The sequence below is a fragment of the Lagenorhynchus albirostris genome, chromosome 5 (assembly GCF_949774975.1).
Source record: "Lagenorhynchus albirostris chromosome 5, mLagAlb1.1, whole genome shotgun sequence".
Taxonomy (NCBI): domain Eukaryota; kingdom Metazoa; phylum Chordata; class Mammalia; order Artiodactyla; family Delphinidae; genus Lagenorhynchus; species Lagenorhynchus albirostris.
Window position 1 is genome coordinate 96,907,003 of NC_083099.1, and position 26,278 is coordinate 96,933,280.

Genomic DNA, 26,278 nt, shown 5'->3' on the forward strand with positions numbered 1-26,278 from the left:
CCTTCATAGATTCATTAATAGTAATTTAAAGAAGTATTTGACTTTGAAAATCATCATCAGCATTTATATAATACTTAGGTTTATATGCATTTTATAATTTTTTCCTTGTTAGGCTTCATCTGAGTTATGTCAGTATAATCCTGTCATGGAAAACATTTCCTGTGTTATACCTAGTAATGAGATGGATCTACAACTGGATTTTATATTTACTTCTGTTTATATTGGTAAAGTAAAAGGAGCTTCTAAAGGTTGTGTTACAGTAAGTATATTTAATTTTTTTTTTAGCTTTGCTTTTTGGACAAGGCATTTTCAGATTGTCTTCTCTTTTTTTAGTGCAAATGAAAATAGAGTTGAGATTAATTTTATATAGGACAATTTGAATGTCATTATACCTATTTTGAAACATGTCTTTACTTGTGAAATCTTGAAACTATAGAGGAATGCCCTAGAATCATATCTGTAATCTGACTACTCTAATGAGGATTATGTATGGAAAAAAATCATATGTAACATTGATATTCTTTGGGCTCTAAAACTTACTTGATGGTAAAGTAAATTTTTCTTTATGGTATAGTTAATAGCAAAAAGAAGAAATCTCATTTTGATGGTTTAAATTGTTCTCCAGATTCCCAAACTTGTTATTTAAGGATCTCCAGGAATAGTTCCTATTCTATTTTTCCACTTTTTTTCAGTTTTAACTCATCACACTTTGCATATGAAAGCCATATTGGATTTTGCTCAGTTCTCTATATTTTCTCACTATTTTTCTGCCTGTTAAAATCTTTTAAGGTTTATCTGAAATACTTCCTCTTCCAGAAAACCTTTTCCTGATTTCTCCTTCCTAGCCATAATTAACTTCTCCTTTTACTATGTACTTGCAGCACTTTGTTTGTACATCTGTTGTAGGATTTATTCTGTGTGTTTTTGTTTGTATTCTTGCCTAAACCTCTCCATTAGCCTTTAAGCATCTTGTGATGAAGAGTCGTGCCTTTATTCCCCTTTACACTTTACATAAATGGCTCAAACCTAAAACACTTATAAACATTAGTTGAATTGTCCAGAAGAAACTGCCAAAAGACCTCACACTTATAAACATTAGTTGAATTGACTATGTCAGATTATAATTCAGGTATTTTCCTAGAAGTTTTGTTAATATTTCACTCTGTTATGGATAAGGCAGGGAATATAAAAATGGTAAGATATGATCTCTGCTTTCAAGGAACTTGTAGTCTAATGAAACAGTCTTGTTTACGGGAGAGGCCACAACAGTGAGAGGCCCGTACTGCAAAACAAACAAACAAACAAAAAAAACAACACTTAAGGAGGTCAGATATATACAAAAGATACCTAGAGAAAATTTAGCATCTTGTCACAGAAGGAGCAGAAAGAGCAGGAACCTTGCTGAATCCTTAGTCAGAAGGGAATTTATAACATGGAACAAAGAAAAATGAATGCTGGGAATGTCAGCAAAGCTAAGGATCAAATCCTGCTTTGTGATTTATTTACCAAAGTCAGTGACACCCTGTGAGGTCTTTTGGCAGTTTCTTCTGGACTTTGTCTTACATTTTTTAAATATTCAGGAAACTTTTTTTTTTTTTTTTTTTTTTTCGGTACGCGGGCCTCTCACTGTTGCGGCCTCTCCCGTTGCGGAGCACAGGCTCCGGACGCGCAGGCTCAGCGGCCATGGCTCACGGGCCCAGCCGCTGCGCGGCATGTGGGATCTTCCCGGACCGGGGCACGAACCTGTGTCCCCTGAATCGGCAGGCGGACTCTCAACCACTGCACCACCAGGGAAGCCCTCAGGAAACATTTTTGAAAAGTATATTAAGTAAAGTCTTACTGGTTTTTATAAATGAGCATATTGAGAATTAAATTACTTGCACAGGGTTCTTAAACTTCCATAAAACTAAGTCTTTACAGTGAAACATCTTTTTGGTTTATTGAGAAAAAGGCTTAAGGCTTTTAGTATAGACTTTGATTATGTACTTGTGGTTTAAAAAAGAAAAAAATTTTGAAAAATTTGAATAGTAACACATCTTGAGTGGTAACTCGTATTTTGCTTCTTTATTTTTCCTTTAGTTCACGACAAAGTATATTAAGATCCCATTTCAAGGTAAGCTATCATTGTCTTATGACCTCTTTTCACTGTAATTTTGAGTATAAAATAATTGGTCAGCAAAAATTCTGAGATATTTCTGCAATTAGTTTTTCATACTTTTTTCCAGTGTAGAATTTATGTAAAAATAAGGTTAATAATATGTTTCAATTTAACACTTTTTAGCAGCTTCAAAATGAGTTAAAATGTTTTATAACACTTAAAATATACTATTTTTATACTGTTGTTTTAATGACTTCAAGTAATATGAAGGGACTCATGGCAATTTCTTGGGATTAACAAAAGTAGTTTTGATAGCAAGATTTTTGATATATAAAAATGGATGAAAATAGAAACTAAGTAAAGAAGTATAAGGAAAATTTTTAGTGTTGCACACAAACATGTAAAATGGTTTTGTGTAGGGATTAAGAGAGATTTAAACAGGCAGAACTGTTTCTTATCTGAGTAAGGCAATGTGGATTGGAAAATGGACCTATAATTTGTAGAGACTCAAACAAGTTTCTCATTCTCTTTCCAAATAAAAAACCTTTCAGAATAAATAACATTAAGAGAACAAATAATAAGCAACAGAGAATAGTCTCTTTAGAGAATGAATTATGAGAAGGATGAACAAAAACAATATATACAAATAGCACTTCAGAAATGAACTGGGGAAGAGGAAACCTGTGTTTCCCAGTTCAGAAATGAACTGGGGAAGACTGAAGATGAGATTGAAGTAACTTTAGTTGGACTCCCCAGATACCCATGTACAGAATCCACAACTGTATGTTATAATAATGAATCTAATGATTAGGAAGCTACTATAAGTAGTAAGAATATGTAAGGCATATATAATATATAAAAATAAATATACTGATATTCCTAATTAGGAAATTTTAATAAGTTATTGTGGAATAATATAATATTAGCTATTTAAAGAAACCAAGGCCTGTGATTCAAGAGGAAATAACTTCATAAAAATAGTGCTATAATCTGTAGATAAAGACCTGGGTAACAGAGCTACCTCTCAATTTCTTTTTCTTTAATAGAGGTATAAATTATGTACAACATTATATTTCAGGTGTACAACATTATGATTTGATATTTGTATATATTGCAAAATGATTCCCCCAATAAGTCAAGTTAACATCCATCCCCATACATAGTTACAAACATTTTTTTGTGTGTGATGAGGACTTTTAAGATCTATGCAATAGGTCTTAAATATGCAATACAGTATTATTAACAATAGTCACATGTGCTGTACATTATATTCTCACTGCTTATTTATTTTATAATTGGAAATTTATATCTTTTGATCTCCTTCTGTCATTTCGTCCACCCCCTGCTTCTGGCAACTACCAATCTGATCTCTGTATCTATGAGCTTTTTTTTTTTTTTTTAAAGATTTCACCTATAAGTTATGTCATATGGTATTTGTCTTTCTCTGGCTTATTTCGCTTACTTAGCATAATGCCCTCAAGGCATGTTGTTGCAAATGGTAAGATTTCGTTCCTTTTTTTTTTTTTTTTGGTCAGAACAGTATTCCATTGTGTATATATATCACATATTATTTATCACATATTCATTCATCCATTGATGGACACTTAGGTTTTTCCATATCTTGGCTATTGTGAATAATGCTGCAGTTAACATGGGAGTGCATATATATTTTTTCTAATTAGTGTTTTCCTTTCCTTTGCATAAATATCCAGAAGTGGAGTTGCTGGATCATTAAAAAAATATTTTTGAGAACACTCTGTTTTCCATAGTGGCTGCACCAGTTTACATTCCCACCAACAGTGCACAAGTGCACAAGAGTTCCTTGTTACCACATCCTTGCCAATACTCATTATTTCTTTTCTTTTTGTTAATAGCCATTCTAATAGGTGTGAGGTGGTATATCATAGTGGTTTTGATTTTCATTTCTGTGACGAGTAGCAATGTTGACCACCTTTTTGTGTACCTGTTGGCCATCTGTATGTTTTCCTTGGAAAAATGTCTTTTCAGTGTCTGCCTTTTTTTCAGTCAGATTGTTTGGGGATTTTTTGCTGTTGAGTTGTATGAGTTCATTATATATTTTGGATTTTAACCCCTTATCAGATATGTGGCTTGCAAATATTTTCTCTCATTCAGTAGGTTCCCTTTTAATTTTGTTGATGATTTCCTTTGCCATGTAGAAGCTTTGTAGTTTGATGTAGTCCCACTACATCTAACTAAAATCTATAGGTAAAAACCTTTGTAATGGAGCTACCTCTCAAATTCTTATGATACAAACAAACATCAAAAATGATACTTTAGGTTTTCATCGTTAATATTTTGTGCTTTGTTTCAAATGTTGCTTTCTTTATAGCTTTTCTATCCCAAATGAATATATATAAATATATATATATTTTTTTTTTAAAAAATATTTTTTTGGCCACACTGCACAGCATGTGGGATCTTAGTTCCCTGACCAGGGATCTAACCCAGGCCCCTCGCATTGGAAGTGTGGAGTCTTAACCACTGGACTGCCAGGGAAGTTCCCAAATTATTATTATTTTTTTGACATCTTTATTGGAATATAATTGCTTTACAAGGTGTGTTAGTTTCTGCTTTATAACAAAGTGAATCAGCTCCAAATGATCTTTAAAAGGTGATTTTAATTAAAAATTTTGGAAAAATACTCGTCAGTGGTAATGGGTTTACGATTTTATAATGGAAGAGGAAAATATTAGTCAGCTTCTTCAAATCCTGTCTGTGCTAAATTCCCATATAAAAAAAATTTTTTTTTTAAAACAAGGCATGCAGGGACTTCCCTGGTGGCGCAGTGATTAAGACGCTCCCAATACAGGGGGCCTGGGTTCGATCCCTGGCCAAAGAACTAGATCCCACATGCATACTGCAGCTAAGAGTTCTCATGCTGCAGCTAAGGAGCCGATGAGCCACAACTAAGGAGCCCACATGCCGCAACTAAGGAGCAGGAGAGCTGCAACTAAGGAGTCCGCCTACTGCAACTAAGACCCGGTGCAACCAATAAATAAATAAAACAAGGCATGCATGTGAAAGGTTTTTGTAGGTGGGGAAATCTAGGGGTCTAAGTGTTTATTTTTCTGCAGCAGCTGTGGGAAAAATTTGATTTATTCATATTTATATTAGCTCTTAATTATGTTTGGCTGTGGCTTAAAGAAAATAGTTTATTTTTTCTTCACATTTAAGAATTCCAGAGGTAGACTGAACAGGGCTGATATGATGTTTATTTGGTCATCAGAGGCCCAGACTCCTTTCATTTTCTTACTCTGTCATCCCTGACACATGACTTTCATCCTCTAGTTTGTCTCATGGTCCATATGGCTGCTCATACTCCAGCCATCGTGTTTGTTTTTTTAAAAATAAATTTGTTCATTTATTTATTTTTGGCTGCGTTGGATCTTCGTTGCTGCGTGCAGGCTTTCTCTAGTTGCAGCGAGTGGGGGCTTCTCTTCATTGCAGTGCGCGGACTTCTCATTGTGGTGGCTTCTCTTTTTGTGGAGCACGGGCTGTAGGCGCATGGGCTTCAGTAGTTGTGGCATGCAGGCTCAGTAGTTGTAGCTTGTGGGCTGTAGAGCGCAGGCTCAGTAGTTGTGGCGCACAGGCTTAGTTGCTCCGTGGCATGTGGGATCTTCCCAGACCAGGGACCGAACCCATGTTCCCTGAATTGGCAGGCGGATTCTTAACCACTGTGCCACCGGGGAAGTCCAGCCATCATGTTGTAATGTTCCAGGTAGAGAGCAGGAGGAAAGGAAAAATGGTAGAAAGAATACATACCACCTATCTCTTTCCCTTTTAAGGAGTCGTCTTGGGTGTGCATACCACCTAACCTTCTGCTTATATTTTCTTAGCTAGAATGTAGTCAAATGACCACTCATCTGTTTGCAAAGGAAGCTAGGAAATAGAGTTTTTAAGAGGTGGTATCTTGCTTCCTCATAAAATTAGGGTCCTGTTACTAAAATCCCTAACAGTAGGTAGGAGAAATGATAGGCAACTCCTGCTTTCAGTGTCTGTCATAGCCCTGTAACAGAATAAACTAAATATTTTGGGAAAATTTGTTAATGAGGTAAATTTTTCTTGTGATGGTGTTAAATGCCCCCTGGCTTTTCTTCTTTTTTTTTTGTGGTGCGCGGGCCTCTCACTGTTGTGTCCTCTCCCGTTGCGGAGCACAGGCTCCGGACACGCAGGCTCAGTGGCCATGGCTCATGGGCCCAGCCACTCCGCGGCATGTGGGATCTTCCCGGACCAGGGCACGAACCTGTGTCCCCTGCATCGGCAGGCGGACTCTCAACCACTGCGCCACCAGGGAAGCCGCCCCCGGCTTTTTTAAGGGAATCTTTTTAAAGCAGCCTTCCTAAAGAATATTTAACTTTCATACTAAGAGCTTGGAACATTTGGATTAGTAATAACTATCTAGATTTCACAGAAACAGTATCAACTATTTGGGGCTGTGAGCTGCATGAGGAAGAAATGCTGAGAAGTTTTTCTGAAGGTTCTCACTCTTTACTTTTAACTTAATCTGTCTGTCTTTGCTGCCAGTTTCATTGACAGTTTTCAGAATGGAGGAGTTACAGTGTTCATAGACTGGAAGAATTAATATTGTTAAAATGTCCATATTACCCAGAGCGGTCTACAGCACTGTAATCCCTGTCAAAGTTCTAATGGAGTCTTTCACAGAATCTAATGGAGTCTTTCACAGAAATAGAAAAAAAAAATCCTAAAATTTGTATGGAACAACAAAAGACCCCAAATACCCAAAGCAGTCCTGAGAAGAACACAACTGGAGGCACCACACATCCTGATTTCAAATTGTATTACAAAGCTATAGTAATCAAAAGAGTATGATATAGGCATAAAACACACACAGAGATCAGTGGAACAGAACTGAGAGCCCAGAAATAAACCCACATATATATGGTAAATTAATTTTCAACAAAGGAGCCAAGAATATACAATAGGGAAAGGATAGTTTCTTCAATAAATGGTGTTGAGAAAGCTGGACAGCCACATGCAAAGGAATGAAACTGGACCTCTACCTCTACTATATACAGAAATCAACTCAAAATGGTTTAATGACTTAAATGTATGACCGGAAACCATAAAACTCCTAGAAGAAAACATAGGAGGTAAGCTCCTTGACATTGGTCTTGGCAGTTTTTTGCATCTGACAGCAAAAGCAAAGGCAACAAAAGCAAAAATAAACAAGTAGAACTACATCAAACTAAAAAGCTTCTGCACAACAAAGGAAACCTTTAACAAAATGAAAAGACAACCTACTAAATGGGAGAAAATATTTGCAAATCATATATCTGATAAGGGGTTAATACCCAAAATATACAAAGAACTCATACAATTCAACATCAAAAAAACAAACAATCCTATTAAAAAATGGGCAGAGGACCTGAATAGACATTTTTCCAAAGGAGACATACAGATGACCAATAGACACATGAAAAGATGCTCAACATCACTGATTGTCAGTGAAATGCCAATTGTCAGTGAGATAACCACCTCACACTGGTCAGAATGTCTATCATCAAAAAGACAGTAGATAACAAGGTCCGGAAAGGATGTGGAGAAAAGGCACTGTTGGCACACATTAGGATTGTAAGTTGATGCAGCCACTATGGAAAATAGTATGGAGGTTGGTCAAAAAATTAAAAATAGAACTGCCATGCGATCCAGCATTTTCACTTCAGGGTATTTACTCAAAGAAAACAAAACAGTAATTTGAAAAAGTACATGTACCCCAGTGTTCATTGCAGCATTGGTCACAATAGCCAAGGTGTGAAAACAACATAAATGTCTTCTAATAGACGAATGGATCAAGATGTGTTTTATATATATATATATATATATATATATATATATATATATATACAATGGAATATTACTCAACCATTATAAAAATGAAATCTTGCCATTTGCGACAACATGGATGGATCTAGAGGGTATTATGCTAAGTGAAATAAGTCAGACAAAGACAAATACAGTATGATCTCACTTGTATGTAGAATCTGAAAACAAAAGGGAAGGAGACTCAAAGATAAAGAAAAAAAGCAGCTGGTTGCCATAGAGAAGGGTGGTGGGGAGTTGGGAGAAATAAGTGGAAAGGATTAAGAGGTGTAAGCCTCCACTTATAAAATAAATAAGCAACGGGAATGTAATATACAACATAAGGAGTATGGTCAGTAATATTGTAATACCTTTGTATGGGGACAGATGGTTACTAGACTTACCATAGTAATCATTTTATAATGTATGCAAATATCAAACCATTATGTAGTAATGTGAAACTAACATTATATGTCAACTATATTTCAATTTTAAAAAGGCATACAAATCAAAAACAAAGAAAAAGAAAAAGGAGCCAGTAAATAGAGAGTAAAAGAAGAGGGAAGGTAGGTTAGAATAGGACATGACAGGATAGGAAGAGAGGAAGTCAGGAGGCGCCACCAAAAAAATTGCATCCTAGACCTTTCAGAAGCTCATATGACTCTGGGGAATCTTTGGGTAATGGCTGGTCTGTGTAGTGGAATGCAGATGTTTGAGGAGAAGAAAAATAGGCGTTAAATGGCTTATGATAGCATTTGCAGTCTTGGTTGATAGTATTAACCAAGATAGAATTATATAGTTTTTTCAGTTATACTATGCTTAGTTTTCTGCATTGATAAGATAGTCCGAGATCATATAGTGTGAGAGGCTAAATTCCTACATTTAATTATCACTTAAAAATTGTTTGGCCCTTTCTAATTTTTTTAAAAAATTTTTTACACCCTTTCTAATTTATGTGATCTTTTTTACTGTAATAATACTGTTTAGGTATTTCAGCCAAGTTTACTGAAATGTACTGGAAATGATATTTTTGAAAAACCTTGCATATAATTCTTTTTAAAAAATACATTGTGTTAAAGAGGAGTCATACAGTGCATATGGAGTGTATTCCTAAATAGATTAATTTATTACCTTGTTATCTTTTATTTATTACAGTGTCCCTGCATGAGATTTCATTGCTAGTGGATACTACACATTTAAAGCGGTTTGGGTTATGGAAAAATAAAGATGATGATCACAGTAAAAGAAGTCATGCTATCCTCTTTCTTTGGGTCTCCTCAAATTATCTTCAAGAGATTCAGACCCAATTAGAAAACTCTATGTTAAGCCAGCAATGTGAGTATAAAAAGATTTCTAAATTTCAGGATAATCTGAGAAGTCCTATAAATAAAGTAATTTTCCTCTAAAATAATTTAGTAGAATGTAATTATTTCATTGAATTGAAATAAGTTCATTGAATTCAAAATAATTTATCCCTTGATATTATGTAAGATACTTTATTCATTTAATTTCTCCTTTTAATTTTACTCAACCGATTAAAATTATCTTCTAAAATAAAAGGACTACCTTACCTTTTAGTCACTTGACATCCTTGGCTACCTGTCTTAAGAGTTTCTTGCCCTTATTTCATAATGAACTGTGACAGAACTAATCAGTGGCAAAGTCAAATAAAATACAGAAGTCTTTATCTTCAACATTTTCTATAGTTTCTAAAAAAGATAAATCAGTTTATTTACTTATGTATCATTTTTCTAAGACTGGGTTGAATACTTTTCTGGTCCTCCCATAACACTTATCTATCAATATATAGTATCTTGAGATATTTCCCAACTTTGATTAGTTTCCAGCTCCTAAAGGAGTCTGGTTTAGAATTGGGTAAATCAAATTGGTAAATTTCTTTCTTATCTCTTTAATCTCTCTGCCATTTCCCCTCCTCCTCCCTTGCACATTAAAGATGTTAAGTAGTGAACTAAATTTTATGTCTTTAAAATTACTTATTTTGCTGTCCTCATTACTTCCAAATTAATTGGGAAAATTCATGATTAAATAGCAGAGAAGTTGGAAAAATACACAAGCCATTTATAATCATTATGGGAGGAGAGAATGTCATTTGATGAGAGAAAATGATTTTGAAGGAAGTGTTTGAATGGAAATTTTTTTAATTGGTAGATTTGATATATGAAGAGGGCTAGAGAAAAACAATTGCTTAGTCATCATTCATTACTTATTCATACATTCATTAACAAACATTTAAGAGCACCTAGTAAATGCCAGGTACTGGAGATGCAGCAGTCAATACCATTGTGGAGTTTGTATTCTAACGTAGTAGGAGTCTAAAAATTGTGAGTTTTGGTTATAGGTTACTAATGTCCTGTTTTGGGATTTAATTTGCCTGGGTTATTAACTAACATACAAAATAGTTTGTTGAGTTGTATACCAACCTTATTGTTACTAATAATTATTTTAATTATAATCCCTTTGAAAAATAACACTACTGATAAAAACTGATTTCTTTTTTCTTTCATAGCAAAATCCACTGAATTCATTTTCCTTGAGCTACACAGTTCTATTTCACAGAGAGAAGAATTGAAATTGCAAGACATTATGACAGAAATAAGTACAGCCAATGGAGAATTAGAGCTTTCTTATCCACTGTCTTGGGTTCAAGCACTTCCTTTATTTCAGAACCTCTCTTCAAAAGAAAGCTCTTTTATTCATTATTACTGTGCTTCAACTTGTTCTTTCCCTGTTGCTACTGCTGAAGAAATGAAGATGAAATCAATATCTCAGGTTAGCGTATGATTAATATAATTAGTGAGGGGGAGGGAGGCAGTTCGATAAAAATTCTTTTTTTGAAATGAGCATGATTTCAGAATGCTGTGTTTTGTCAAAAGAGCACAGGAACCAACCTAAAGGAACTCCCAGTGCCAGAGCTGGAACAGTTAGATCAACAAAATCAGTAATGATAGCCTGTGATTATTATGAAAAAATAAGATATAATGCCAATTAATCTATATTGATACAAATAAATAACTGAATAGATGAATGAAAACATAAAAAAAGGTGGGTAAGGGACAATTCTTTCTTAGAAAAGTGTTGCAATTAATAAATGTAAAAGGAACAAGAGAAATATAAAACCACCTCTAGAAAAATCATAGTTATGATTGTTGCAGGTAAGGTCCACAGAGGGATGCTAAATTTAATGGATGAAAACTTAAGGGAAAAAAGGATATGTGTACAATATCAATCTCTCACCCCAAATATTAATTAATTACAAAAAAGAAGTAACTTTTTTTTCTCCACTGTAGTAACTTACAGTGGAGAAACATTGCAGACATCACCTTAACCCAAGTGATTGAAGTTAACATTACCAGTAATAAGATATATTGACCTAATGTACCTGTCACATCATGCACGGAGAAGAGTACATCATTTCTGTGTTGTTCTTCTCAATATTGTATAACCTCAGTCTAATTGTGAGAAAAATCAGACAAACCCAGTTACAAAGTAACTGACCAACAGTCTTAAAAAATATCAAGGTCATGAAAGACAAGGAAAGATTGAGGAATTGTAGGATCCTGAAACAAAAGAAATTTGTTAGTGGAAAAACTAGTAAAATCAGAATAAAGTTTGCAGTTTAGTTTGTAGTATGATACCAACATTAATTTCTTAGTTTTAATAATTGTACTGTGGTTTAAAAAGATGTTAATATTAGGGGGATCTGTGAGAAGCTTATTTGTTTTTTGCAATTCTTTTATCAATATAAGTCTAAAATTATCTTGGAACAATTAATGGTAAGTTTTAAAATACTGTGTTTATTTTTATAGGAGGTTGCTAATACACATGTGGCTTGTGTATCTCTGCCAAATACCTCTAGAAAGAAAAGCATTTATTAAGTTTGCTATGACATGGGTGTGTGCACACACGCACACACACACACACACACACACACATTCATGTGGGTTTGGTCTGGGGCTAAGCTGGTTTTTTAAAGGTCTGTAGAAAGCCACATTAGTGGAAGTCAAGATGTAAGCCTTCACCACTGTCTTTTGCATAATGTTGTAAAAATTTTGCCTGGTAATTACATTGTATATACAAACTTGTATCATAGTTTTCCATTTAATAATAAAATATCAATTTATGTTCTTATAAACTCTTCAGTCTCTCATTTAAATTTTTTCCTACTATTTATCACCTCTTTTGTTCATTTTGAACAAAATGAATACTGTTTTCAGATTCCTAAGTTAATTATAAAGCCAGACCTGTAAGTAACACTTCAGGTTAAACTTTGATCATTGTATAGTATCTTTTGATCCAAAGTATTATTTTGATTTAGTTATATCTTTATAGAAATTCTAAGAGTATATATATAACTCATTGGTATGTATCAATATTTCTTTTAGTCACATTTTCTCTTACCAGTCTAACTTTTGACTTTGTCCTTTTGAGAGTTAATACGTGTTTGTGCACATATAAGACCTTTTTCTTTGCCATTTTCTGTCAGCCCTCAAATACAGATACAGCCAAGCCTACTTACACCTTACTGCAGAAGCAAAGTAGTGGTTGCTACTCACTTTCTATTACATCGAATCCAGATGAAGAATGGCGAGAAGTCAGGCCCACTGGACCTGTTCAGAAGTATGTACTGTGTCATATCCCGTTTGTAATAGGTGGGCAAATTAGTAGTTTTCATTCACATTGCTGATTTTAAGTACTTTTCCTTTTTAAATGTTTTGAGTTTTACTTTCTTGCTGACAGTTAATAATAGAAATAATTATTAAAAAGTTAAAAAAATTATTAAGAAAACAATCAATGCCATTTCATTTAGTTTTATGTTAATAAGACAGAAATGGTAGTCAGATGTCAAATGTGGTAAGATTAAAGCATTTATTGAAAATATTTGAATAGAAGAGTATGGTTTTTAAGAATATGTATTCCGTATCTGAATATGTAATAGGGAAAGTGAAATTGCTTATTAATGTGTGCCTCAATTTAGGGTACTTTATCAGAACTTCCCTTTCAGAAGTACTTCTTTGTTCGTATTTCGTCTTTTATATGTCTTCTCATGGTGGTAAGGCAGCATAAGGGAGTCTGTGCACTTGAGAGTGATTTCTATTCCTCTTCAAGATTCCTTTTCTCTGTTAAAAAAAAGAAAAAAAACAAAGGAAAGCACAGGATAGGGAAATAGCCAATAAAATAGTAACTTTCATTTTAGCCCTTAAAATTTTCCTGTGTTATTTCATTTAGGTGCCACGGTTACCAAGATTAAATCAACTGCAGATGATTCTTCTTGAATCTTTCTAGTTCAACAAGTACATATTATACCTTCATTATTGACTGTAGTTGTGCAATGAGTACCACCCTGTCTGTTCCAAGATTATAGTCAGAACTCACAACTGCTCTTATGTCTGAGCTTTAAGAGAGGGTGCCAAAGGAAAAATGCCTAATTAGTTGTCATTTTGTTTTCCATTTCTTTCTGGTTGTGCTCTAATTATTTATATCCTTTATGTTCTCTTTAAGTTAGGCATCGTAAGCACTTTTTTATGGGAAACTTGCCTCCTAAGCTCCCATGGTAATTTTTCATTGTCCAGCTGTTGGTGTAGACTAGCCACCAGTAGGAGAGCATTGTTTTTGACCGTTGACTCTTTTAGTCTTGGGGATTCAAACTTAGCATTGGAAACTGGAGTGTAGGAGAATCTTCTATGGTTTATTACTTCATTTTGTTGAAAGTTAAAAATTTTACAGAAGAGAGACATCCTCAACGGTATTGTCATTGACTGTGAGATAACCTATTGATTAGACAAATACTGAGACTAGCCCACATGGGAAGGATTGGAAATGAAAAGATACTCAATGAGAGTACTATTAGTAGCTTGTGAAAACAAAGGAAGGAAAATATAATTGCTTGTATCATGTCAAATATTTTTTACCCTACACATTTTAGTTATTGAATACTACTGCCCTGTTATTGTCCTATATAACAAATCCCTTTGACACTAGAGTTTTCAATATTAGTATATTATAATTTTATTTTTACTTTTTAAGGTTGATTGTATATCCTCCACCACCTACTAAAGGGGGCTTAGGAGTAACTAATGAAGATCTGGAGTGCTTAGAAGAAGGAGAGTTTCTTAATGATGTAATCATTGATTTCTACCTTAAGTAAGTACAATGATAAATGATCTTGTCATTTGTTTTACAGGTTTTGATGTGACTATTAAATATCTTTATCTCTGAAGTATTTTAACTCTAGCTAAAAATAACCTGCCAAAATTTCAGATTTGAAAATTTTTGTCTACCAAAGTTTTCTGGTGTTGACTAATTCAGTTTCATTCCTTTACTTCCCATAGATACTATATACTTCAGAAGAGTTACTGTTGTTTTGTTTTATTTGTTTTTGTTTTTCCTTGCTATTGATTGATACTTCTTTTTAGATTTTATTTATTTATTTTTGGCTGTGTTGGGTCTTTGTTGCTGCGCGTGGGCTTTCTCTAGTTGCGGCGAGAGGGGGCTACTCTTCGTTGCAGTGTGCGGGCTTCTCATTGAGGTGGCTTCTCTTGTTGCAGAGCACGGGGTCTAGGCGCATTGGCTTCAGTAGTTGTGGCACTCAGGCTTAGGAGTTGTGGCTCACAGGCTCTAGAACGCAGGCTCAGTAGTTGTGGCGCTTGGGCTTAGTTGCTCCATGGCATGTGGGATCTTCCCGGACCGGGGCTCAAACCCATGTCCCTTGCATTGGCAGGCAGATTCTTAACCACTGCGCCACCAGGGAAGTCCCTGACTGATACTTCTTGGACTATAGTATTATTATAGTGAAGGAAGTACTTATATAATTACAGATCACTTTGGGAACCAGAAAGAAACAACTCTGTAGTTCTCTATTGTGTCTTTAAGTGCTGTAAAAGTTAGCTGTCATTTTAAAAATCCATATTACTATTCCATTAAAAATAGTTTTCAACTTTTTATATAGCCAAGCTGAAGGAATATGTAAGAAACTTTCATGCAGTGGTAATTTGTCTCTAGCCCTCATTTTGTACTCTATCCCTATACCTACATTTCTAACATTTCAAGATGTCTCATAATTATTTCACTGATCCTTCCCAAACCAATTTATTATTATCATATTATTTCAGCCCTATTGTTTTACTAAGAGTGCTATCCTTATTCTACTAAGGATAGGCTCAAAAATCTCACGTTATTGTCTACTCTTCATCTTGGACATTGTAGATTTAATCTCTAGAAGTTCTGTTTGGGTCTTTTTTATATCTTTCATGTCTCTAACTTTTTGAACATATGGAATATAATTATTATATAACAACTGTTTTAATGTCTTTTTCTACTTATTCTAGTGTCCTTGTCAGTTCTGGGTTGGTTTCAGTTGACTGATTTTTCTCTTCATTATGAGTGGTATTTTTTTTTTCTTCTTTTTTGCATGTCTGGTGATTTTTTTACTGGGTGCTGGTATATTCCTATAAATATTCTTGAATTGTGTTTTGAGACAGATTATTTGGAAACAGTTTGATGCTTTTAAGGATCTTGCTTTTTAAGGTTTGTTAAGCGAGCCCAACAAATTAATCCCCACTATTGAGGAAAGACCCTTCTGAATACTCTACTCAGTGCTTCATGAATTATGAGGTTTTCCAGCCTGGCTGGTAGCAGCAGGCAGTATTCCCACAACCTGCGTGAATGCTGGGTACCATTCCCTCTACTTTTTTCAGATAGTTCTTTCCCCAGTCTTAGGTATTTTCCTTACGTACATGCAGTGATCAATATTCTGCTAAATTCTTGAGGAGGACTCTGCAGATGTCTGGAGTTCTCTGTCTATAGTGCTTTTTCTTTTCCAGTATTCTGATCTGCAAACTCTCGCTGCCTTAGTCTCTCCTGACTCTCAGCATCTCCTCAACTCAGGGAATCTGCCATGTTCCACCTGGGTTATTCCCTTCTGTGCTGCAGCCTGGAAACTTATCAAGGCAGTAAGCTGAGTCAATTACGAAGCTCACCGTTTCTCAAGGGTCACTGTTCTTTGTTGCCTGATGTCCACTGTTTTAAAAACTATTGTTTCATGTGTTTTGTCTGATTTTTTGCTTGTTTCAAATAGGAGTGTAAGTCTGATCCCTGTTATTCCATCTTGGCTGGGAGTAGTAAAGTTTTCATTATCATTGACTCTTCACCCTCCCTTCCTTCTCTACATACTCAGTGCCTGAGTAGTAGATTCGGTCTCTCAAATTTGTTTATTGTCTTTCTTCTGTCATCATGATCTTTTTAGTACTACTTATCTTACCTAAATTATTATTCTTTTAAAACAGTCTCCTTATATCCTTTGTCTCTGTTTTCCTATCTGTTAAGTATATTATTACCACCATTATTATTCTTTACTCCATGAATGCAATTCTCACTAGAAACTTTTATTAATTTCTTACTACCTGTCAAAATGAGTTCAAACACAGTCAGGCATTTGAGTGTCTTGATAATACGACACTAATTTGTCTTTTCTGCCATCTACTTATTACCCTGAACCTATTACATAGTCCAGCAAAACTGCATTATAAACAGTTTACTAAACAAAGTCCATCCTTATTCACTCTTTTGCCTTAATGCCGTGTTACTCTTGCTTTGTGGAATATTCTTTTTATCTTAACCTGTTGAAATTTTATTCCTCTATCAAGCTTCCTCACAAGGGTTATCTTCTTGAAAACTTTTCCTGGTTTTAAACAGATATTATTAACTCTCATAATACCTTATTTGTATCTCTTTTATGGTTCATATAATATTTTGCCTTATTTTAAAGTTATTGGGTAGCATTATGATTATTTTCCTTCTAAAGGTTGAGCATCTTATATCTTACTTATTTTTGTATTCCTAAATAGTGTCAAATTTATATTTTGTGAGATGAATTGGATCATCTTTGATGTTAATTTTGATATGTTTTATTGGAATTAACTAATATAATTTTATTTCAAATTCAGTTCTAAGAGTATTTTTCTATACTTCCTTTTCACTGAACCTGCCTGTATCTCTGACTCTTTGACTTCTTTTCAGAGGGGATTCTACTTTATTTTTTAAACTACTTTCTATTTATTTTTAATATTGATGAATAACTTTCAAATAGGAAAGTGCACAAATTTTAAGTGTATAGCTCATGAATGTTCACATATGTGTGTACCCATGTTATCACTATTCAGATTAAGGTAAAGAATACTTTACCTTAAGCAGCACACCAAAAGCATTCTGTGTGTCGCCTTCCACATAGTATACCCTCCACATAACCACATTAAGAAAAATTCAAGTTGTGTTTGTCTTTTATGTTTTTTTAAAAAAGCAATCCCAAGATCATTTTTGGACCTTTATAAACTATTAACAATAGTAGAGTTCTCTAATTATGAGAGGTTTAATCACTAAGTGATTGAATTATAAACTTGTGTTGAAGAATTCTTTTAGTAAAGAAATGGACTAAGGATTTAGAGATTAGTCATGTCTCAGAGTTATTAAAATTTCTCTAGATTTATTTAGGAGCGTCATGGTTTCAGTTTTGTATTTGATTGCATGATTATTTGATTAATATGTCCTTGTACCATCACTCTTCTGAATTGTAAGCTCTACGGGAGCAGGAATTTTTTTTGTCCCCTCTCATTTTATGTTGCTAGTATAAATATGGTGCTTGGCACATATTAGGAATTTGAGAAATATTTGTTAAGTAAATGAATATGTGGAAAATTTCTGCTTTAATTGATCTTGATAGAAGGTGAGGTAACTAAAGAACAAAAAAAAGCTGAAATCAGAGCAAATTGCAAGATTGCTTTGACTCTAATAGGACATAAAAATGAAGATTTTCTGAACACAGATAATTGGAGGAAGACCAGATAAAATCTAAAAATAATTTACTTTTGTGGTGTTACTTTGCAGGTATCTTATATTGGAGAAGGTGTCAGATGAACTTGTTGAACGAAGTCACATTTTTAGTAGCTTTTTCTACAAATGCTTGACAAGAAAGGAAAATAATTTAACAGAAGATAATCCAAATCTTTCGTAAGTCAGTCTTTCAGTGTACTTAAGTTTTAAGAGGAAAACATGCTATTTTGATGGACTTAGTGAAATAACTTCTTACAGTATTTCCTAGAGTGAGCAGTATTACCACTTTTGCAGGTGCTGGGCCTGTTTGCTCTGAGAGGCATTTCTTACCCTTCCACTGTTCTGTTCCCTATCACAGGGAGGCTGACTCTTACTGGTTGCATTTCCAATTGCATGTTTTGTGGGGGATATTGGAGGTTGGGAGGCAAGGAAAGAAGAAGTCAGGATGTTTCTTCCTTACCCTCTTTGCCTTGGGCAGTTATTCTGGTAGTGGTTCTAGTTCCTCTGTGGGTCCTTCTTTCACTGGACAGACCTGATAGAGCTCTAGCTTCCATTTGGAGGTACTACTTCTTCACTTTGCCCTTCAGCATAAGGGTGTAGCATTGTCCTACTATGGTAAGCTCTGGTTGCCTCACTGATTGCCTTTTGTGGCACTGCGCTTTTTCTATCACCACTGTAGCCAATTATTTGCATTACATTTTATCTGTCTTAAATATATAGGGAGGTTTATGTTTTCCTGGTTGGACCCTCACTAACATACTACTATTTAATTAAACTGATGTAACATTATAAAAATACCATGTTCCCACAAATCAGCTGAATTTCTGTCCAGGTATTTTTTTGATTAATTCTAAAACCTATAGAGCAGTGGATGGGGCTAGGCAAAAAGGAGGAAGGAGTAATTCTTGTATCTTAGCAGTAACTTGGATAGTTGTGAGCCTTCACCCCTCTCCCTGCCCCTAACAATTCGTGTGATAATCTATAGGTAGGCCCATGGTAAAATTAAGAGTTTTTATTTTTAAAAAAGTTAATGTAAGCATTTGTCTACCACTTTACAAGGTACATTTTTGTACATTATTTCTTCCCATAACAGTGCTTTTAGGTATGTAAGGCATTTTTCAGATGAGGAAGCAGGCCAATAAAGATTGGCAGAACTCTGGTAAGTGACAGAACTGGTTGGTACTTAAATCTTTATCTTTTAACCTCTAATCCAGAGATGTTTTCGTTATACTGGACTGCCTTTGAAAAAATGGCTGTGAGAGCTGTTTCATCCCTTTAAAATGATAGGAATAATAGGCAAGTAAGAAGATGATTAAATGGGTAAACTGTCTGAATTTCTTGTATTGTTGGAGAAGGAGGATAGGAATAGAGAGAGTATTAACATTTATTGAGTACCTGCTTGGAGCCATGGCAGTGAACATAACGTTATTTTGTTTGATTCTACAGTAGTCTTATGACATAATGCCATTATTGTTATGAATTGAAGCTTAAAGAAGTTAGATAAGTTATCCGAAGTTGGATATAGCTTTCCAGTTTCAAAGTTCAAGCTTTGTCTGTTGTTTTTAATATTGCAACCATATAATTTATGGCCTAAATTGGGACACTTGAGAGAATAAAAGGAGGCTTTATTAATAGCTACGCTGGGCAACCCATGTATACTGGGGCTGTCCTATACAAACTGAGATGTGTAGTCATCTATATTTTGAGTGTCTTTATGGATTTGGAATTTGTGCTGGTAGACAAGGCCTGCCAGGGTCAACTAAGGAGAAAATCACAATCTGAAAATATTCCTGATAATCAGGGTTAATGGAGAGGGATATATGGAAGGGGAAGATTTAGTAAATAAATTTGATATTTAACATTTCTGATGCCCTCCTCTTCTATTTTATGAGTATAGAAACAGATGGTTGGCACCATGCACTTAATCCCACATTTTGTTTTAAGATTACTAGTCAGTGTGGAGATTATGCATTTGGCATACCCACGTAGAAACTGAGGAAATGAAAAGGTAGATTCTGCTGTATTAAAAGAATTTTTAATTAAAAAATTAGAAAAAATTTAGATGTATGAATGATCATATATAAACATAATACAGAACTGAGTTAGATGAGTGGCATCTTCCAGTGTAAGATAGATCTTATATGTATCTTATGCATAATATATATTTATATATACACATATACATATGAACACATACATACATATACACACACACAAATACTCATACTAATGCTTAGCCTGATATGTATACAATTAGTATTCACACAAAGAATCCCTACATCGGTTAAAAAAGAAAAAGAACCCAGAAGCAAAGTGACAGGGGATACAAAGCATAATTTATGGCCAGTAAATCCTACAGGAAGCTCAAACTGCTAGTGTTAGGAAATAGCAGACTAAATGTTTCACAAAATCATTACTGTGGTTTATGAGATCCTGCAAGATCTGCTTCTGTCCATGTCCCTAAACTCATCTCGCAGCATTCTCTCCCCTCATTTATAGCACTTCAGTTCAGCCTACCTCCTTTCAGTTTTCAAATATGCTTAAGCTCTTTCCTGTTTTCTGACAGAAATTTCTTCCTCTGGCACTTTTAAATTTATTTTACAACATGATCTCTAATCATTTTTTTGTTTGTTTGTTCATTTTCTGTTTCTTATTCTAAAATACAAGCTCCATGAGGTCAGGGACTTCATCTGTCTTATTTTCTACTCTATGCCTGGTGCATTTTGCTCAATTCTTAGAACATACTAGGAACTCATAATAAAAGATAATAATGTATGTTATTGAATGGGGAAAGAACTGTTAGACATTAGTTGAGGATTTTCCATGCAGTTAGGAACAGAGAATAAGCGATTATATTGCGGCCCTTGTATTCTCTCCTGTCATCCTTGCCCCATCCAATATCTAATGTATTCCCAATCAAATAAGGTTAGCATAATCAGGAAATCTATCAAACAGCAACATAACAAGACAAAAGAAAACCAGGTGTCTATCCTTAAGATCTTTCAGATGGAAAACAAATTAAGAGACTCTGCACTAGGTAAAAATAATAATTTATAATCGTTGTAATGGTTGGGTCATTTTGAAATAAGAAAATTTGGTAAACATATGACTCATTATTTTATGAAGTTAATCTTTTGCATAGTGACTAATTCCTACCTCATCTTTTAGCCCCATTCTTACTCCCAATGTTTACTCCTGTGAGTTTGGTTAGATATTCACATGGACAGGGATAGGGCAAAGATGTCTGTTTCCTGTGTTACTTGATATGTAAATGTTTAAGAACTTGATGATTTGTTTAATTTTCTGACTAAAAAGAGGTCCTTCGTGGGACTGAGCCAGAAGTCACATATCACCATCTCCTTTATGCCACTGTGAAATGCTATCCCTTTCCTAGAACCTTTTTTGACATCCAAACTTGGTTTGATATCTTCCTTCTTTAACTTCCCTAATGAGGTAAAGAAAAGGAATTATTATTCATGTGTCCCAACCCTTTTCTTCATGTTTTTCCTAGATGCCATCACCATAATTCCTTTGTATCCTTTATGACACTTATATTTTAATTATTTGTTGTAGTCTTTTTCTGCCTTCATTATTTTGTAAATCCTTTTAGGGCAGTGTGAGTGATTTTCATTATTTGTTCTTAGGAACCTAATAAATATTTGTCAAAGAAATAAAGGATGGATAATGGGTATGCTTAAAACTCATTGTCCTATAATATTCTTATAAATGAAATAAAGGGAGATGAGTCTCATCTTTAAAAATGTAAGACTATATACCTCATCCCTCCTCTTCCATTAAGTTTTAACACCTCCCTTATCACAGATATAACATTTAGACAATTCTGTTAAGGTTTAATGATAATATTTTATATCAGCCCAGGTGGAACTAAATAGAATAAATAGGTATAGCTATTTATATTCAGTTGCTGAGACACTTTTGGAATCTGTAAAGCATTTTATGAATTGCTGCCTTTCTTTTATCCATATTTTATTGTTTATAAATAGTGATCATATTTAAAAACAGCCAGGAGTTAATAAAATGAGATAATTTTCTAGTCTGTTAAATATTATGTACCTTGAAGAAGATGGTTAAATAAACTAAAGCTAGCATTTTTCAGTGTATAAAAAAGATCCCTGAAATCCTTATCTTAAATTTTTAATTTTTTATCTATCAGATATGTCTATCTTTTTGTTCCCAGAATGGCTCAGAGAAGACATAAGAGAGTAAGAACATGGACTCGTCACATAAACATCTTTAATAAAGATTACATCTTTGTGCCTGTAAATGAGTCGTGAGTATTTCAGATTATTTAAAAAAAAATCGGAGAGTACAGAAACATACTTTGTGCATTTTTAGATTAATAATCAGTAAAAAGTATGGGTAGATAAACCCAGGTATTATTTTTAATTTTTTTCTAAAGAACTAGCTAAAATAATGAGTTTATCTTGGATTTTGGTTTGACAGTACTTATATTGTAAATAGTGGGGAAAAAAAATGACAAATGCCCACAAGACTATAATGGCTTAGACATTCAGTTTATTTTGAGGTGGGACTCAAGAAAAGATTTTCTAAACAAAACAATCAAAAGCTTTTAGGATAAATTTTCAAATATTTAAGAGAACAAGCTCTTTAAGCACTAACAGAAAAAAGGTGATGCTATAAGTCTCTTTGTTTGTTTATTAAAGCAGATTCTCAATAGGAAACACTAATTATATAAAAGTAAATGAGTTTGACTTACTCAGATTTTATCCTAAGAAGTCTTAGTGCTTTTTAAATTAGTTTTGGAATCGTGTTCAGATACCACAGTGGACTTCTTCAAAATTGATGTTTGTTATACCCACCTTCTCAGCTATAGTTCTAGAACGTATTCTTCTACATTGTTTAGATTTTGTGTTATTAAGATTATATTTCTTTTTCAACAGGTCTCACTGGTATCTTGCAGTCATTTGTTTTCCATGGTTAGAAGAAGCTGTGTATGAAGATTTTCCACAAACTATATCCCAGCACTCCCAGGCTCAGCAATCCCAACATGACAACAAAACAATAGGTGATAAACTTAATGTGGATGGTGTTTTTAATAATGTTGGAAACAGTAAAATGATTATAGAGAACAATATGAAGTTAAAGGATAGTATAATTATTTCTTATCATTTAGTTTATTAGAAGAAATGTCTGAAATTTTCATGATAGATACCCAAGACTCATGTATAAACAAAATGTAATTGTCAGGTTTTACTGTTATATCAAGTTTTATCATAGCAGTTTTTATAAAATAATCTTTCTAAAAGATTATTTTTATAAGTCTTTTTTTATAAATTATTATTTTTATAAAATATTTATATTTTTATAAATTATTTTTATAAATCTATTTTATAAATCTTATTTTATAAATCTTTTATAAAATAATCTTTCTAAGAATTTAAGGCATAGATTGAAATCTCCCCTTTTTTCTTTTTCTTTTTCTTTTCTTTTTTTTTTTTTTTTGTGGTACGTGGGCCTCTCACTGCTGTGGCCTCTCCCGTTGCGGAGCACAGGCTCCGGACGTGCAGGCTCAGCGGCCATGGCTCACGGGCCCAGCCGCTCCGCGGCACGTGGGATCCTCCTGGACCAGGGCATGAACCCGCGTCCCCTGCATCGGCAGGCGGACTACCAACCACTGCGCCACCAGGGAAGCCCTTTTCTTTTTCTTAATATAAATTAACACAATTCCTGTTGACACTAGTAATTTGGCTAGGTAGTTGCGGGTCTCTTACAATTCTTCCATGATTTTTCTTATGTTACAACCCAAATCTTAAGTAAGCAAATAAGCCTACTTTCTTTGAGAAAAAAAAAATCAAATTGTATTTTATAGCTGTAGCCTAAGCAGCAAGCAGAATTAATAATAGCCATTACCGTTAATACTGGCCAAAACCTATCTCTTGTGGGGGAGAAAGAAAGACTGATAAAGCAACTGATTACTTTCTATTTTGTCTAATCCTCCTATGCTGCAAAAGTGTATTTATGCAACACTCTATGATCATATGTTAGAAGAACTATTACTAGGCAAATTAACCCTCCTCCACATTAAAACAGAGATTTTGATAAGTAAGCAATCTATGAAGATTGTCTTTTTACAGGAAACTGGCCCCAGCTAACTGGTATTTCAAGTTTTGGCTCTGGGGTGTATATATTGTGTGATGACAGCCAATTAAGCATTGTCAGTTTTATCCATCGATTGAATTTTTTTGTAACATTAACCATAAAAAAAAATTAAATAGTTCCCAGGTATTTTTTCCCTTTAATTACTACTATGCATACAAATTACAATTTAAACTTATCTAAATACTTTGTATTAGACATAAAATAAACACACATAACTGTTTTGTTATTTCTAACTAGATAATGATCTGCATACTTCTTCAGCACTATCCTTGGGTACAGAAGATTCTCAAGTAAGTGTGTTTTTATAAATGTGAAGGAAGGAAAACTCATGAATATAACAATTTTATCTGGAAAATAGGGCATAGCTAGGTGGGCTATGATGGATATTGGTGTACCATAATTAAATTATGCTGTTTTATGATTCTTTGGAATATTTCGTTGGGGTAGTAAAGAGAACAAGAGAAATTATTCTTTTTGCATCTGTTTAGCTTACTTTAACTCCCTAGGTTTGTTTATAGTTTATCTGATCATCTTGGTCGACTACTTTTTCAGTTTCTATGGAAAAATGTACTTTTATTCTTCATTATGTCATCAGTTTTTGCACTCAGAGTAATTAATTACCTATATTTTATATTCCACTTTCTATTATTATAAATTGTTGGTATAAATCATTCAAAGTAGACTCATGGTCAGTCCATACGACTCCTGAGGCTAAGATAGTTACTGTTAACTTTTCTTTAAATGGACCTCTAAACTGATATTCATGGTCTAGATTTGGTATCTTAATTGATTAAGGTAGACACCTAATTATTTTTTAATACATACAGACAGCAGCAGCCTCCCTGGCATAGGCCTGTGTCTTTACTGTCACTGGTATGGGGTGGGCAGAAGGAAGGAGGTTTCCTTTTCTGATGTCACAGCAGCAGAATAGGGGAGTTCCTTCTTGCCTCTAGAGCCAGGTTTCCCAAATTGGGTTCCATGGAATACTTGTTCTAAGATGCAGTTTATGATAAAAAGGATTCTAAGGTCAGTTAAGTTGGGTAAACCCTGTGTCCTATTCCTCTCTTAGAGATTCACTGTTACATTAGAATAATAAAGGTGCTGAGAAGTTCTGCATATTAAAGAAAGTTTGATCTATTGATTCTTAAATTTATCAACAAAAATAACAAAATACCCCATCTCTTGTCCCTTAGTATACATTAATAATCTGCTTCTTATGCTTCAAAGGGAAGAAGTCTGTCTCTATTGATATCATATACTGAATTAAGAGAATGTGTATAAGGACAGGTTCAGTTAACTTCTTCATCTTTGCTTAAGATGGCAACTCTGAATAGAAGTAATTCAAGTTCCATGTTGTTTTTTAGACCATGTTAAAGCTCCGTAACTTCTTGAGGTCACATGTAAAAGTGCATAAACTACTGTTTCACCAGTATAAGAAATCTATAAATTAAAAAAAAATGAAGTTGGCTCACTTTAGATGATGAAAAGAACTCTTATTTGAAATTTTAATTTTAAAGTTATTTGAAACATTTTCTATTTCTTTTTTTTTAATTTATTTATTTGGTTGTGCTGGGTCTTAGTTGTATCTCGTGGGCTCCTTAGTTGCGGCTTGTGGGCTCCTTAGTTGTGGCTCGTTGGCTCCTTAGTTGTGGCAGGTGGGCTCCTTAGTTGTGGATTGAGGGCTCCTTAGTTGTGGTTTGAGGGCTCCTTAGTTGTGGCTTGCTGGCTCCTTAGTTGCGGCACACGGGCTCCTTAGTTGTGGCATGCAAACTCTTAGTTGCGGCATGCATGTGGGATCTAGTTCCCTGACCAGAGATCGAACCCAGGTCCCCTGCATTGGGAACACAGAGTCTTAGCCACTGTGCCACTGGGGAAGTCCCTATTTGAAACATTTTAAAGAGTAACTGAATATTAATTTATTCACACTAGCTTTAATTGCAAAGTCATAAAAATTCATGTTATTTCAGAGTCCTGAGATGAATATGTCAGTACCAAAGAAAATGTGTAAAAGGTATGTACATGCTATAATAATAGAGTCTTTTCAGATACATAGGTTTACTTCATATAGGAATATATACATCTTGATTTCTTCCTGTGATTTTCATAGGCCATGCATTCTCATACTAGACTCCTTGAAAGCTGCTTCTGTACAAAACACAGTCCAGAATTTACGAGAGTAAGTAATGACAATTTTACTAAAATCTCAATAATTTTTAAGTTGCCTTAAGAATTACTGAAAAGATTTTATCAGGAATTATATTTTATTATTTATTTAGATGAGGCCTGTTAATCTAATTAATAACAAATATCCCCATTATGTGTAAAATATTTCTCAAGGATTATATCAAAAGT

The 26,278-nt window shown here is 34.1% G+C and overlaps 1 protein-coding gene across 1 annotated transcript in view; it reads left to right on the forward strand.

The window, feature by feature from the left end:
• SENP7 (SUMO specific peptidase 7) overlaps positions 1-26,278 on the forward strand; it is a 154,235-nt gene that overhangs the window by 123,428 nt on the left and 4,529 nt on the right. Inside the window, exons 12-23 of the mRNA XM_060150665.1 lie at positions 113-259; positions 2,080-2,113; positions 9,095-9,274; positions 10,467-10,729; positions 12,444-12,577; positions 13,985-14,101; positions 17,840-17,962; positions 21,984-22,076; positions 22,708-22,832; positions 24,164-24,216; positions 25,894-25,937; positions 26,034-26,102. Of these exons, the coding sequence (XP_060006648.1) occupies positions 113-259; positions 2,080-2,113; positions 9,095-9,274; positions 10,467-10,729; positions 12,444-12,577; positions 13,985-14,101; positions 17,840-17,962; positions 21,984-22,076; positions 22,708-22,832; positions 24,164-24,216; positions 25,894-25,937; positions 26,034-26,102 (1,382 nt within the window). The remainder of the gene's footprint in view (positions 1-112; positions 260-2,079; positions 2,114-9,094; positions 9,275-10,466; positions 10,730-12,443; positions 12,578-13,984; positions 14,102-17,839; positions 17,963-21,983; positions 22,077-22,707; positions 22,833-24,163; positions 24,217-25,893; positions 25,938-26,033; positions 26,103-26,278) is intronic.